This window comes from Prionailurus viverrinus, chromosome D1 (genome assembly GCF_022837055.1).
Source record: "Prionailurus viverrinus isolate Anna chromosome D1, UM_Priviv_1.0, whole genome shotgun sequence".
NCBI lineage: Eukaryota > Metazoa > Chordata > Mammalia > Carnivora > Felidae > Prionailurus > Prionailurus viverrinus.
Window position 1 is genome coordinate 54,663,504 of NC_062570.1, and position 13,769 is coordinate 54,677,272.

Here is a 13,769-nt window from a genome sequence, read left to right on the forward strand (position 1 = left end):
CATCATCATCTCTTGCTGAAGTGTGGCAGTAGCCTCCTAATTAGTAGTATTTGCTCTTCCCTCTCATTCATTCCTCACAGAGCAACCAAAGTGACCTCCACATCTCCTTTACCTTTTTAAATTATGGAAAATGTGAAAGATACAAAAGTAGAAAGTTGTATAATGAACTTCCATGTACCTATCACTTTGGTACCCATCACTCCGTACCATGTACCCATCACTCCGCCCCCACTTTGGTACGATGTTATGATTTTGTTTCATCTGTAACTCCATCTACTGCCCCCCCCCCCGCCCCCGCCAGCTGCCTAGATTATTTTGAAGCAGATCCTAGACACAGAATGATCTTTTAAAAACTTGGATCGTGAATCTTTCCTAAATTTCTCTCTCAAGTTCTTATAACACTTACAATAAAATCTCAACTCTTTCCATGGCACCCAAGGCTTTATAGGATTTGACTCCTGCTTACTTCTTCACCAGCCACACTAGAAGCTTTTGGCTGCCTCAGGACTTCTGTATAGACATTTCCTTGTGGCTAGCATTCTCTTCTCTACCTTGGCTTGGTTGGCTGCTTCTTCAAGGTCTCATCTTTATTAACGGTTTTACCGTTTATAAAATGTTTCCCTAAAATGTTAGCAATTGATGCGTCTAGGCGAAGGTCTTTGAATTTTTCACTGTTGGAGTTTGTTGGGGGAAAGGTCCTCCTCTCCCTTAAATACTGTCACATTACTATTTCTTTTCAAATTTATTTAGGGTCTTTCGCTCCTATTCTCTCCACCCTTCAAGTCCTCTGTGATTATTAATTAAGCAGAGAGAAAAGAGAGAAGGGAAATAAAATCATCTGATTAAAGGTGAAGGCATATGGTACTGGAAGCCATGGTCTCCATTATCTCAGATTCCTTCTGCCAGGACGTTGTTCCCTACGTGTAAGGAAAAGGAAGCCCCTTAAAGACCGACTAATGTGAGTGTGGCTCACATCATTTTACCCAGAAAGAGGCCTTTCCTCTCCATAAGAAATATCTACCTTCTCCTTTGGGAAGGAGTGCTGAATTGCTGGTTATCACAACCTCCAACCATGCTGATTACTTTCAGTACACTGATTACTTTCTTTTTTTTTTTTTTAATTTTTTAAAATATTTTTATTTATTTTTGAGACAGAGAGAGACAGAGCATGAGCAGGGGAGGGGCAGAGAGAGGGGGAGACGCAGAATCTGAAGCAAGCTCCAGGCTCTGAGCTGTCAGCACAGAGCCCAGTGCGGGGCTCGAACTCACGGAGTGTGACATCATGACCTGAGCTGAAGTTGGACGCTCAACCGACTGAGCCACCCAGGCACCCCTGATTACTTCCTTTGTAGCAGAGACATTTTCACAGTTTGGGTTCTTAAATAATCTGAACCATGTTTGGTTTCTCTACCTGTAGGAGAACAGCAGTATGATTCTAAATGAAACAAACCTAAAGTGGAGCAGCAGATACCCGTTGGTTTATCTGCCTGCATACTAGGTCTTCTTGGATTTATTTTTTTCCACTGTGGTAATAAGCTGAGCTTAGTGATTTATATTATACTTACTTGGCTTCTCTGAACTGTGGCTTTTCAGAGAGTGGCCTAAATTACAGTTCATTGTCTGAACTGTTCCTCTGCTTTTCAGAAAATTTTAGGATGATTGATTAAATGAATTATTTGAAGATAAGGTATATAAATGCATAATAGTTATTTCAAGGATCAAGTGGTCTGTGGGAATAGTCTCATTATTGCTAATGAATTTGCTAATCTGTGCTCCCTCAACAGAGTTTGGAAAAAACTGGGCAATAAGTAAAAGTTTATTGTTAGGTTATCTTTTATTTTTTTTTATTTTTTTTTTAAATTTTTTTTTCAACGTTTATTTATTTTTGGGACAGAGAGAGACAGAGCATGAACGGGGGAGGGGCAGAGAGAGAGGGAGACACAGAATCGGAAACAGGCTCCAGGCTCCAAGCCGTCAGCCCAGAGCCTGACGCGGGGCTCGAACTCACGGACCGCGATATCGTGACCTGGCTGAAGTCGGACGCTTAACCGACTGCGCCACCCAGGCGCCCCTGTTAGGTTATCTTTTAATCATCATATCTGAAATCAATGTTCTTTGATCAGTAACCTATATGAAATCAACTATTTTGGGACTGTAAGTGTATCTTTGCTTACAAGCATAGAGGAAGTCTAGGGGTGTCTGGGTGGCTCAGTCAGGCAGCGTCCAACTCTTGATTTCTGCTCAGGTCATGATTTCATGGTTCATGGGATCTAGTGCTGCGTCAGGCTCTGTGCTGACAGTGTGGAGCCTGCTTGGGATTCTCTCTCTGCCTCTTCCCTGCTTCTGCATGCACTCATGTGCTCTCTCTCAAAATAAACTAAAAAAAACAAAACAAAAAAAAAAAAAACATAGAAGAAGTTTAAGTAAAACTTTATTGAGAAATGAGAAGAATTCTATCATGTAGTTATTATGAGTTGCTGTGAATTTTGACCATATAGAAAGCAAAATTATAAGTAGTAAGACTGGGACTGCAGAAGCAGTAGCATTCTTTTTTTTTTTTTTAAATTTTTTTTTTCAACGTTTATTTATTTTTGGGACAGAGAGAGACAGAGCATGAACAGGGGAGGGGCAGAGAGAGAGGGAGACACAGAATCGGAAACAGGCTCCAGGCTCCGAGCCATCAGCCCAGAGCCTGACGCGGGGCTCAAACTCACGGACCGCGAGATCGTGACCTGGCTGAAGTCAGATGCCTAACCGACTGCGCCACCCAGGCGCCCCAGCAGTAGCATTCTTAAGGCTTGGTGCTGGAAAGATGCTTAGAAAAATGTCCAAATATAGGGGAGCCTGGGTGGCTCATTCGGTTGAGCATCTGAGCATTCGACTCAGGTCATGATCTCACGGTTCATGGGTTCGAGCCTGCGTCAGCCTCTGTGCTGACAGCTTGGAGCCTGGAGACAGCCTGGATTCTGTCTCTCTCTCTGCCTCTCCTCCACTCACATTCTGTCTCTTTGTCTCTCAAAAATAAACATTAAAAAATAATGTTAAAAAAGAGAAAAATGTCCAAATATAGAACATCTTTGGGTGATTGGATCAGTAATGCAGTCTGGGATTCTGCCACTTTCTGCTGCTTCATGCCTACATCATCTTGGCAGGGCCTTCCTGAATTCGCACAACCCTGACCTTTTCTTCTGCTCCACAGTCTTTCACCTCCTGAGGCCTATGAAAGAAATGGGTCAGTTAAAGGTTATGTATCATATCTATCTAGTGAAAGGTTCAGCTGTGACAAAACCTATATTTTTCAGAATGACGTGAAGTTGGTTAATAGATACATTTAGAGAAGGAAGTTAATAATTATCTTAATGCTTGGGAAATGATACTATTTAGAAAATGTTCCAGGTGATAAATAAGTGAATTTACAGATTGTCACTGTGTGTTTTAGAAAACGATCATGTGTTTTAAAAATATAATTGATAATTTACAGCTTCACTGTCCAAAATCATAGCCACTTGCTACATGTGGATATTTAAATTTAATTTAAAAAATTAAAAGTTAGTACCTAAAATTAAAGTTAGTACCTAAATTTAGTACCTAAAAGTTAGTACCTAAAATTAAAGTTTAGTACCTCAGTTTTATTAGCCACATATCAAGCCATATAGATGACTCTGTATTGGAAAGGACAGATATAGACTATTTCTGTTCATCATAGAATGGTCTCTTGAATAGACAGCATGTTTAGAGAATACAGAGTATGGGAATTTTAATATTTTCAATTTAACCACGATGTTGATTATAATTTTACTGTTGAAGTTTTTGCCTGTTTCTTACCAATTGACAAAATATTAAGAGCCACTAATGTCCATAAAGATCACCAGCTTGTCAGTTCTATTTGAAACAAAATATATAAACAAATTAGTTGTTACCTAGATTTACTGTGGTGATCATTTTGTAATATATACAAATATTCAATTAAGTTGTATATCTGAAATTAATTTGTCAATTATCTCAAAAATGTAAGTAAGTTATAAGTAAATTGTGGGTTATACATTTTAGTTTTAAATATACTAGCTCTGTATGATCCACTATAGTAGCCACTAGACATAAATGGCTCTTGAGCACTTGAATATGGCTAGTGTGAACTGAGATGTGCTGTAAGTGTAAAATGTACAATATGTTTTTAATACTTAGTACAAAAAATAAGATGTAAATTGAATGAAGGGGGGGTATAAAGGTACAGACTTCCAGGTATAAAATAAATAAATCATGGGAATATAATGTGCAGCATGGTGACTACAGTTAGTAATACCGTATTGCATGTTTGAAAGTTGCTGAGAATAAATCTTAAACATTCTCCTTACAAAATTTTTTTGCAGTCATGTAAGGTAATAGATGTTAACTAGATTTACTGTGATCATTTTACAAGGTATACAAATACTGAACCACTATGTTGTACAAATGAAACTAATATGGAGCTCCTGGGTGGCTGGGTCAGTTGAGCACCCATCTTCAGCCCAGGTTATGATCTCACGGTTTGTGGATTCGAGCCCTGCGTCGGGCTCTGCGCTGACAGCTCAGAGCCTAGAGCCTGCTTCAGTTTCTGTGTCTCCCTTTCTCTCTCTGCCCCTCCCCTTCTCATGTTCCGTGTGTCCCTCTCCCTCTCTGTCTCTCTTAAAAATAAATAAACATTAAAAAATTAAAAAACTGATATAATGTTATGTGTCAGTTATATCACTCTTTGTATATTTATTTTAATATTTATTTATTTTTGAGAGTGACAGAGCATGGGGGAAGGGGAAGAAATGGCGGGGGGGCGGGGGGGGGGACAGAGGATCCGAAGTGGGCTTTGCATTGCAGCAGCAAGCCCCATGTGGGACTTGAACTCATGAACCATGAGATCATGACCTTAGCTAAAGCCGGACCACCTTCACAATTTAAAAAAATAAATAAAAATATTAAGTGAAAAAAATTTTAAATACCTGGTATTTTAAATCTTGAGTATATATTGAAATAACATTCGGATATGTAGTATTAAATAAAATATATTATTAAAATTAATTTTGACTTACTTATTTTTATGAATGAACTACTAGAAAATTTGAAATTATGTGACTCATCTTATATTTCTGTTGGACAGTGCTGTGCAAGAGCCAGTGGCCTAACAAGCAAATCAAGTACTATGTAATTTATTTCTTTATATATATAATTTATTTCTGTATGCCTAAATCAATAATGTCTACAGTTGCCAAGTGGGATGAAATCCTTTTTTTTTGCATACATTTATTTCTGTCCTTTTAGATTTTTAGAAATATAGTAGTACTAATTATATCAATTTTTTTGTGTGTGATTTCATGTATCTTTATGATAATGGAAGACATGTATAAAGCACTGATGCAAAGCTTTTAGCCAGCTGCTAAGGAAACGATATAGGCAGAATGAATACTTTGGCCATTCCAAGGATAAACATGTTGCTGGAATCATTAAAAGGCTATCACAGAGACTTTGGGCCTTTTATTGATAAGACGTAGAAAGATAAATACAATTCAAGTGGGAGAAAACAGTAAACTAGAAGGCTTGAATAGAGCCCAGATAGGTAGTGGACTGTGTATGCTTAGTGAACAGGCCAGAATCCTGTTTTGATTTGAATGAAGGATTTCAGTGTAAAAATGAGAGAGTGATTGAAGAGTTAGGGTGAGACTGACTTTAAGACTCTGAGGCTAGAGTAAGAAATCTGGATGAGTTTAATATAGTTATTTAGGAGCCAGAAAAGATGTCAATGAATGGGAAGTGTTATGAAAACAGTATTTTTGGAAGATTGGTTATAAGAGACTATCATAGTTATTTTTTTGAAGTGAGAAGGTACAGTAATATCCTAGAGAAAGTGGGGGAAATAGGGCACAGGGTTGAGATATCTAAAGGCTGAATCATCAAGACTGTTGTGTTTGGGAAAGCGGAAAAGGAGAAATTGAAACAGACTTTGGTTCCACAAGTGTCATAACAAAAATAAAGATGTTTTAGCTTTATGTATTTTACAGCTTTAAAACTGTAAAATAGCTAATGTCGCCCTTTACAGATGAGGAATTTGAGATTCAGTGTTCACCAGAAAAATCATGATCACCTTATATTAAGCTGACAGTTGAGCCCTTGTCTTTTTCTTCCACTGTGTTGTCATTGGAGTCTACTCACTTACCCAAGCCAGTGCCTCAGGTTTTCTTGACTCTCGCTATAGCTTTGCACAAGCAGTCAATCACTAAGTTGTATTATTTGTTTCCTAAATATTTCTCAGATCTGCCTAATTCTGTCTGTACTACCTCTACCTATGTTCATGTTACTCCCATCTTTCTGGGTTGATATTTTCTGGAATTTACATCTTATCTCTGCCTTGCATCCACCTCCCAAAACAAGCAAGGAAATAAAAGCAATCTGTTTTCCTACAATTCACTTGCTTTCTAAAGTGCAGAGAAAGCACTCTCTTGTCTAAATTTTTAAATGTAAATTTCTTAGCCTGGACTTACAAAGCTCTTCATGATGATGTCCTTTTTCCATGCCTCCAGTTCCATGATCACTTCTTTTTCAGTCTTTTGCATCTGCTGTTACTCCTGTAAGTAAGGTCCTTTCTCCCCTTTTTTCTGCCTCACCCTCAATCCCAAGTTCAGGTTTGGACTTAGAATAATAGTCTACTTGTCTGTAACCACCCGTCCTATGCTTCTTTCCACCACCACCACCCCACCTCCAACCCACGATCCACTGTCTAACGCCCTAAAAAGACTCACATGAGTAGGCCCACTAAGGATATTTTTTCTTGTTTAGTAATAGTGGTCCCACAGAAATTTATTGAATGGGTCAGTGTTTTTATACTGCAGAGTTGTTTCAAGTTAAAATTAGCTTAGTGGAGAGTGAAGAGTCTAAAAGAATGACGGAAAATTAGTCCATCATTTCCCAACCTGTTCTTAAGAGCACTTGTATCCTAAGATAAGCTAGTGTTGGGGCGCCTGGGTGGCGCAGTCGGTTAAGTGTCCGACTTCAGCCAGGTCACGATCTCGCGGTCCGTGAGTTCGAGTCCCGCGTCAGGCTCTGGGCTGATGGCTCAGAGCCTGGAGCCTGTTTCCGATTCTGTGTCTCCCTCTCTCTCTGCCCCTCCCCCGTTCATGCTTTGTCTCTCTCTGTTCCAAAAATAAATAAACATTGAAAAAAAAAAATTAAAAACAAAAATTAAAAAAAAAAAAGATAAGCTAGTGTTGTATGTATGTTTCACACAAAATTCCATGGATATTAGGTGGATGTTGAAGATCATATCCTTGGATATTCACGTGCACACAAGATCCATCAATAAAGTTGTCAAGAAGTCCTGCACTTAAAACAAAAAAAAGACCTTTGTTTTGATCCAGTATTTTTCTTTTCTTTCCTCTTCTTTTTTTAAAAATTTTTTAAGTTTATTTATTTATTTTGAGAGAGGGAGAGAGGGAGGGAGGTAGTCCAAAGCAGGCTCCACGTTGTCAGCGCAGAGCCCAACGCAGGGCTTGAATCCACGAACCATGAGATCATGACCTGAGCCAAAACCGAGAGTTGGACACTTAACCGACTGAGCCACCTAGGCACCCCAATCCAGTATTTTTCTAATGTATTTGATTATGGAAACGTTTTAGAGAGTATACCTCCTGTTTCTCTTAGTGGTATTTGGAAAATGCCAAATTTGATGGCTGTGTATGTGTGTCCTTTTATTTCCCTTCCGTCTAACAGATATAATTAAACAACATAATCACGTCATACCCAAGGGATATATGGAGGAACTCTGGCTGTTTACAGTTAGAAGAGAAAACCTGAGGGAAGGTAAAACAGTCTTCAAATATTTGAAGGTTCTAGCTGAAGAGGAATTGAAAATATTGTCTTTGAAACTAGAGAATAAGAGTAAGAACCAGGTGTAGGAAGGCAGATTTTGACTTTGTATAAGGCTTTCTAATAGCTAGAACTTTGGAAGATAAGTCAGTGTTCTGTCCTGAAAGTTGTCAAGTGAAGATCCGGAGGGATGATGTAGAGGACTTTAGCCCATAGAGAAGGTATAGATCGAAAGAATAGTTTTGTGAAATAGGTTGAAAGCCATTGGACTGTTTCTGAGATATCCATATCCATATCCAACTTGGAATTTATATCCCTTGATTCTTTTCTAATTCTATGAATCTGTGTCTTGGTCTGTAATGTCAGTAAATTATACAAATACGTGTTATGAGAAACAAACACTAGTTGAAATTGTGGTTGTATGGTTAAGGGCTTTTACTTGATGATATATTTTTTTTAATTGGCTTTATTTTTTAGAGCAGTTTTAGATTCACAGAAAAATAGAGCACAAAGTTCAAAGAGCACAAAGCACAAAGAGAGTTCACATATATACTCTTTCTCAACACACGACCTCCACTGTCCATATCTCCTGGCACCACAGAGGTACATTTGTTATAATTAATGAACCTACATTGACCTATCATTATCACTCAAAAATCCACAGTTTACATTCGAGTTCATTCTTACTTGATAATGCTTTGAAAGAAAATGTGAATATTCCTGCTCATCTTTAAGAGAGTGGTTTTCAGTTATTTCTTGCCCTAGTTTAGTCTTTTCTGATTCAGAGGTCTAAAAGATAGTTAAAGTCAACATCCTCTATTTTGAAAAAAGTATTCAGAGAAGGGGAAAGTTCTTTTTTTATCTTAAATGTTTATAAATGTTTTATTTTGTGAGCTAACAGTATTTTTTCTTTCTTTTAAGTACCAAAAGAATTGGTGGAGCTCCATTTGAAGTTGATGAGGAAGATTGGCAAATCTGTTACGGCAGACAGATGGGAAAAATATTTGATCAAGGTAAATATTAAAAATTACCTTCTCTGGGGCACCTGGGTGGCTCAGTTGGTTAAGCATCCGACTCTTGATTGCAGTTCAGGTCATGATCTCGCTGGCATGCTGGCATGGAGCCTGCTTAAGATTCTCTTCCTCCCTCTCTGCTTCTCTCTCCCTCCTCTCTCAAAAAATGTGCCTTCTCTGTTACTGAAATATTACTGTAGCATAAATTGATGTGTTTCATAATATGCTGAACTTTTAAAATGGTCTACTAAAAGTTGCAAAATATGACTTAGAATTCCATACAATTACTATCAGTATGTGATTCTTTTCTGCAACTACTAAGCCATAGTGTTTAGTCCTAAATTTGGGTTTCAGAGGTGTTATGTCCCTTTTGTGCCTAACACCGTGCCTAGGACTTTTCATGTCTTCTCTCATTTAATCCTTAAAACCATCCAGATAAATCGAGTAAGACATAAATAAGGCAAAGAAAGTTGTCATTCTTCCTTGAGATCACACTGTATGCATAGACACAGACAGAATTTGTCTGTTACTTAAATGGTAAGATGTCATAACACCTTTAAATCAGTATAGGAGATTACCAGTTACCAATAAGGCCACAGCTATCCTTTAGTGAAAACAACCTGGGAAATCAGAATGCTTTACGATAAACCATTCAGGAAAAATGGTCTGAAATTGTATCTAAACTTTGAGACCTACACAATTTTTGGAAGCCCAAGCTGATAAATGTACCTACCTCCATGATAATCTTTTGGGAATATTTTTAATTCTATAACATACTAGAATATTAGGTTATATTTTTTGGTATTTTGAAAACTGTATGATTTTCTTGTCTTTTAAAAAAATACATGTTTACCATGTATTTTCATACCTGCTTTCTTTTTGGGGGAGGTATATATATGACTTCAGAGCACTATGAAAAGAGGAATCATCAGGGTATAAGAGTTGCTTGTTACATTATTATAAAAATCACATGTGCTTTTCCATTTATTGGTGTATAACACATCATTCCAAATTAAGTGACATAACAATTTTAATCAGTTCACTGGTTCCTTTTCTGTTGGTTGAAAGCAGCCACAATTCTGGCCACATTTCAAGAGAGGAGATACAGACCCCAAACTAATGTTGAATGAAATCTCCAAAATATATTAAAACTGTGAATGATAACTGAGCAAATTTTTAACTATTCAAAGTGCTTTAGGGGTGCCTGGGTGGCTCGGTTAAGCATTCAACTTCAGCTCAGGTCATGATCTCACAGTTCGTGGGTTCAAGCCCCACATTGGGCTCTGTGTTGACACCTGGGAGCCCGGAGCTTGCTTTGGATTTTGGTTCTCCCTCTCTCTCTGCCCCTCCCCACCTCATACTCGGTCTCTCTCTGTCTCAAAAATAAATAAACGTTTTTTAAAAAAAGTGCTTTAGGAAATACCAGTGAAATCGCTGTTTTGCCTTTAATAAAATATTAATGGTTAAGAATCAAGTTTTGGAGCTTTAAAAGAGATGCTGGAATTTCAGGGCATTGATTTTTATATAATATCTTAAAGGGTATAAGTCCCTTGTAAATAAATGTGGGTTTGTTATTAAAGTGGGTTTATTTGTTTACATGTTCTGAGAATTTAGGTAGAAATATCTTGTATACTGTTCACATCTCTTGTTAAACTTTAGAACCATGGATAATCTACTTTGCACCATTGTGTCTGTTTCTTCATAAAATGTGAGAAATGAGATGATTTTATAAACCCCTTTAGTTCTATGGTGAAAACTACAGGTTCTAACTCATTTTTTAAAAAATCGAGATATATTCACATAACATAAAATTTGCCCTTTGAAAGTATGCAATTCAGTGTTTTTTAGTATATTCACAAGGTTGTGCAACTATCATCACTGTCTAAATCAGAACATTTTTATCACCTCAAAAAGGAACCCCATACTCATTAATAATTACTCTCCTTTCCTCTTGTCCTTATAAACTACTAATCTGTTTTCTGATTCTATGAATTTGCCTATTCTGGACATTTCATATAAATAGAATCATACAATATGTGGCCTTTTGTGTCTGGTTTCTTTCACTTAGCATAATGTTTTCAAGTTTCATCCCTGTTAAAGGATGAATCAGCGCTTTGTTCCTTTCTATGCCTGAATAATGTTCCTTCGTATGGATATACCACTTTTTATTTATCTACTTATCAGTTTATGATATTAGGCTTGTTTCCATCTTTTGGCTATTATGAAAAGTGCTGCTGTGAGTAGACATGTGATTTCATTTCTTATATCTAGAGTGGAATTGCTGGGTCATATGGTAATTCTGTTTTGACTACTTAACTGCCAGACTGTTTTCCAAAGCTGCACCATTTTACAATTTCTCTAGCAATTTATGAGGGTTCCAGTTTTTCTACATCCTTCGTCATCAACACTTATGATTGACTGATTGATTGATTGATTGATTTTAAGCATCCTAGTGGGGGTTCCCATGGTTTTGATTTACATTTTCCTTATGACTAAACTATGTTGAGTGTTCCTTTCATATACTTGTGGGCCATTGTATGTCTTTGAGAAAATGTGGAAAAATGCCTACTCCTATCCTTCTTTGTTTAGTTGGTTGTTCGTGTTTTTGTTCTTGAGTTTTAAGAGCTCTTTATATATTCTGCATGCTAGACCCTTACCAGATACATGATTTGCATACATTTTCTCCCATTTGGTGTTTTTTCTTTTACTTTCTGTGTAATGTTCTTCGATGCATGAAGGTTTTAATTTTGATGAAGTCCAATACAGTTTTTTCTTTTGTGGCTAGTGCTTTGGTGTCATATCTAAGAAACTATTGCCCAAACTAAGATCATAAAGATGTAATCCTCTAATTTGTTCTAACAGTTCTGTACTTTTAGCTTTTGTGTTTAGATCTATGATCTCTTTTAAGTTAATTTTTGTATATAAGATAGGGGTCCAACCACATCCTTTTGGGTGTGGATATCTAGTTAGTTATTCCATTACTGTTTGTTGAAAAGACCATTCTTTCCCATATTTGATTGCCTTGACAATCTTGTAAAAAGTCAATTCAACATAAATAGAAGGGTCTATTTCTGAAGTTGCTATTCTGTTGACTTCTATGTCATCATTTTTGCTGTCTTGATTATTAAAGCTTTGCAATAGGTTTTGAGTTGGTTCTTTTTCAAGATTGTTTGGACTGTTCTGCTTTCCTTGCATTTTCTTAATGAGTTTGAGGATCAGCTTGTTAATTTCTGCAAAAATGCCAGCTATGATTTATATAGGATTAGATATAATCTGTAGGTAAATTTGGGGAATATTAGGTTAACAAAAATAAGTCTTCTGATCCATGGATTAGGATGTCTTTCAAAATATTTAGGTCTTTAAGTCCTTTCAAAAACGTTTCATAGTTTTCTGAGTCCAGTTTTATACTTATTTGTTCAGTTCATCAGTATTTTCTTGGTTTGATGTTGTTATAAATGTAATTTTTTTCTTAACTTCATCTTCAGATCGTTCATTGCTAATGTGTGGAAATACACTAATTTTTGTATATTAATCTTGTGTCTTGCTTCTTTGTCAAACTATTAGCTCAAATAGTTTTATTGTAGATTTTTAAGACTTTCTATATATGAGATGATATCATCTCCAAATCCAGATAGTTTTACTTCCTCCTTTCTAATCTGGACACACTTTATTTCTTTTTCTTGCGTAAGAAAACCAGAACCCCTGGTATACTGTCGTATAGAAATGGTGAGAGCAGACATCCTTTGTTCCTGATCCTTGGGGAAAATTTTTCAGTCTTTTAAGATTTAATATGATATTAGATATGTGGTTTTTTTTTTAAGTTTATTTATTTTTGAGAGAGACTGAGAGAGCAAGCAGGGGAGGGGTGGAAAGAGAGGGAGAGAGACAATCCCAACCAGGCTTCACATTGTCAGTGCGGAGCCCGATGCAGGGCTTGAACTCATGAACTGTGAAATCATGGCCTGAACCAAAACCAAGAGTCGGGCACTTAACCGACTGAGCCACCCAGGCACCCCAGGTATATGTGTTTTTCATAGAGGTTCTTTATCAGACTAAGAAAGGTCTCTTCCTGGTATGTTGAATATTTTTTATCATGAAAGGTGTTAGATTTTGTCAGATGTTTTTTCTGCATCTACTGAGATAACCATGTGGTTTTTCCCTTTATTAACATGGTGTATTGCATTGATTAATTTTCATATGTTGGGACTGTGCAGTCCTACAGTCTCACTTCATCGTGGTTCATAATCCTTTTTATATGTTGCTAGATTTGGTTTGTTAATTTACTGTTGAGGATTTTTGTTTCTGTATTCATAGGGATGATGATGTGTTTTATTGAAATGTCTGTGGCTTCATAGAATTAGTTGAGAAGTTACTTCCTCTTACTTTTTGTAAGTGTTCATCAAATGTTAATTCTTTAATTTTTTTTTTAGCATTTATTTATTTTTGAGAGACAGAGTGCAAGTGGGGAAGGGGCACAGAGAGAGAGGGAGACACAGAATCCAAAACAGGCTATAGGCTTTGAGCTGTCAGCACAGGGCCCAATTCAGGGCTCGAACTCACCAACTGTGAGATCACAACCTGAGCCGAAGTTGGAAGCTCAACCAGCTGAGCCACCTAGGTGCCCCTATAGGTATTCCCTATAGGTATTGAGTCAATTTCAGTAGTTTGTGTCTCTAGGAAATTGTTCATTTTACCTAGCTTATTGGCATTAGATTGTTCATAGTATCCACCTGAGATCTTTTTTATTTATGTAGAATTGGTAGTAATATTCCCTCTTTCCTTATTTTACTGATTGTAAGTGTTCTCCCCTCCCCCCCCACCCCCACCCTCGGTCAGTGTAGCTATAGATTTACCAATTTTGTTGATCTTTTAAGAACCAACTTAACAGTTTAGTAGAATTTCCCTATTTTTCTATTTTATTCTTTC

The 13,769-nt window shown here is 37.0% G+C and overlaps 1 protein-coding gene across 2 annotated transcripts in view; it reads left to right on the plus strand.

Moving 5' to 3' along the window:
- Positions 1 to 13,769, plus strand: part of RSF1 (remodeling and spacing factor 1) — a 161,460-nt gene that overhangs the window by 35,248 nt on the left and 112,443 nt on the right. For both annotated transcript variants that reach the window (XM_047879204.1, XM_047879203.1), the window contains exon 2: positions 8,752 to 8,843. In XM_047879204.1, the coding sequence (XP_047735160.1) occupies positions 8,752 to 8,843 (92 nt within the window). The remainder of the gene's footprint in view (positions 1 to 8,751; positions 8,844 to 13,769) is intronic.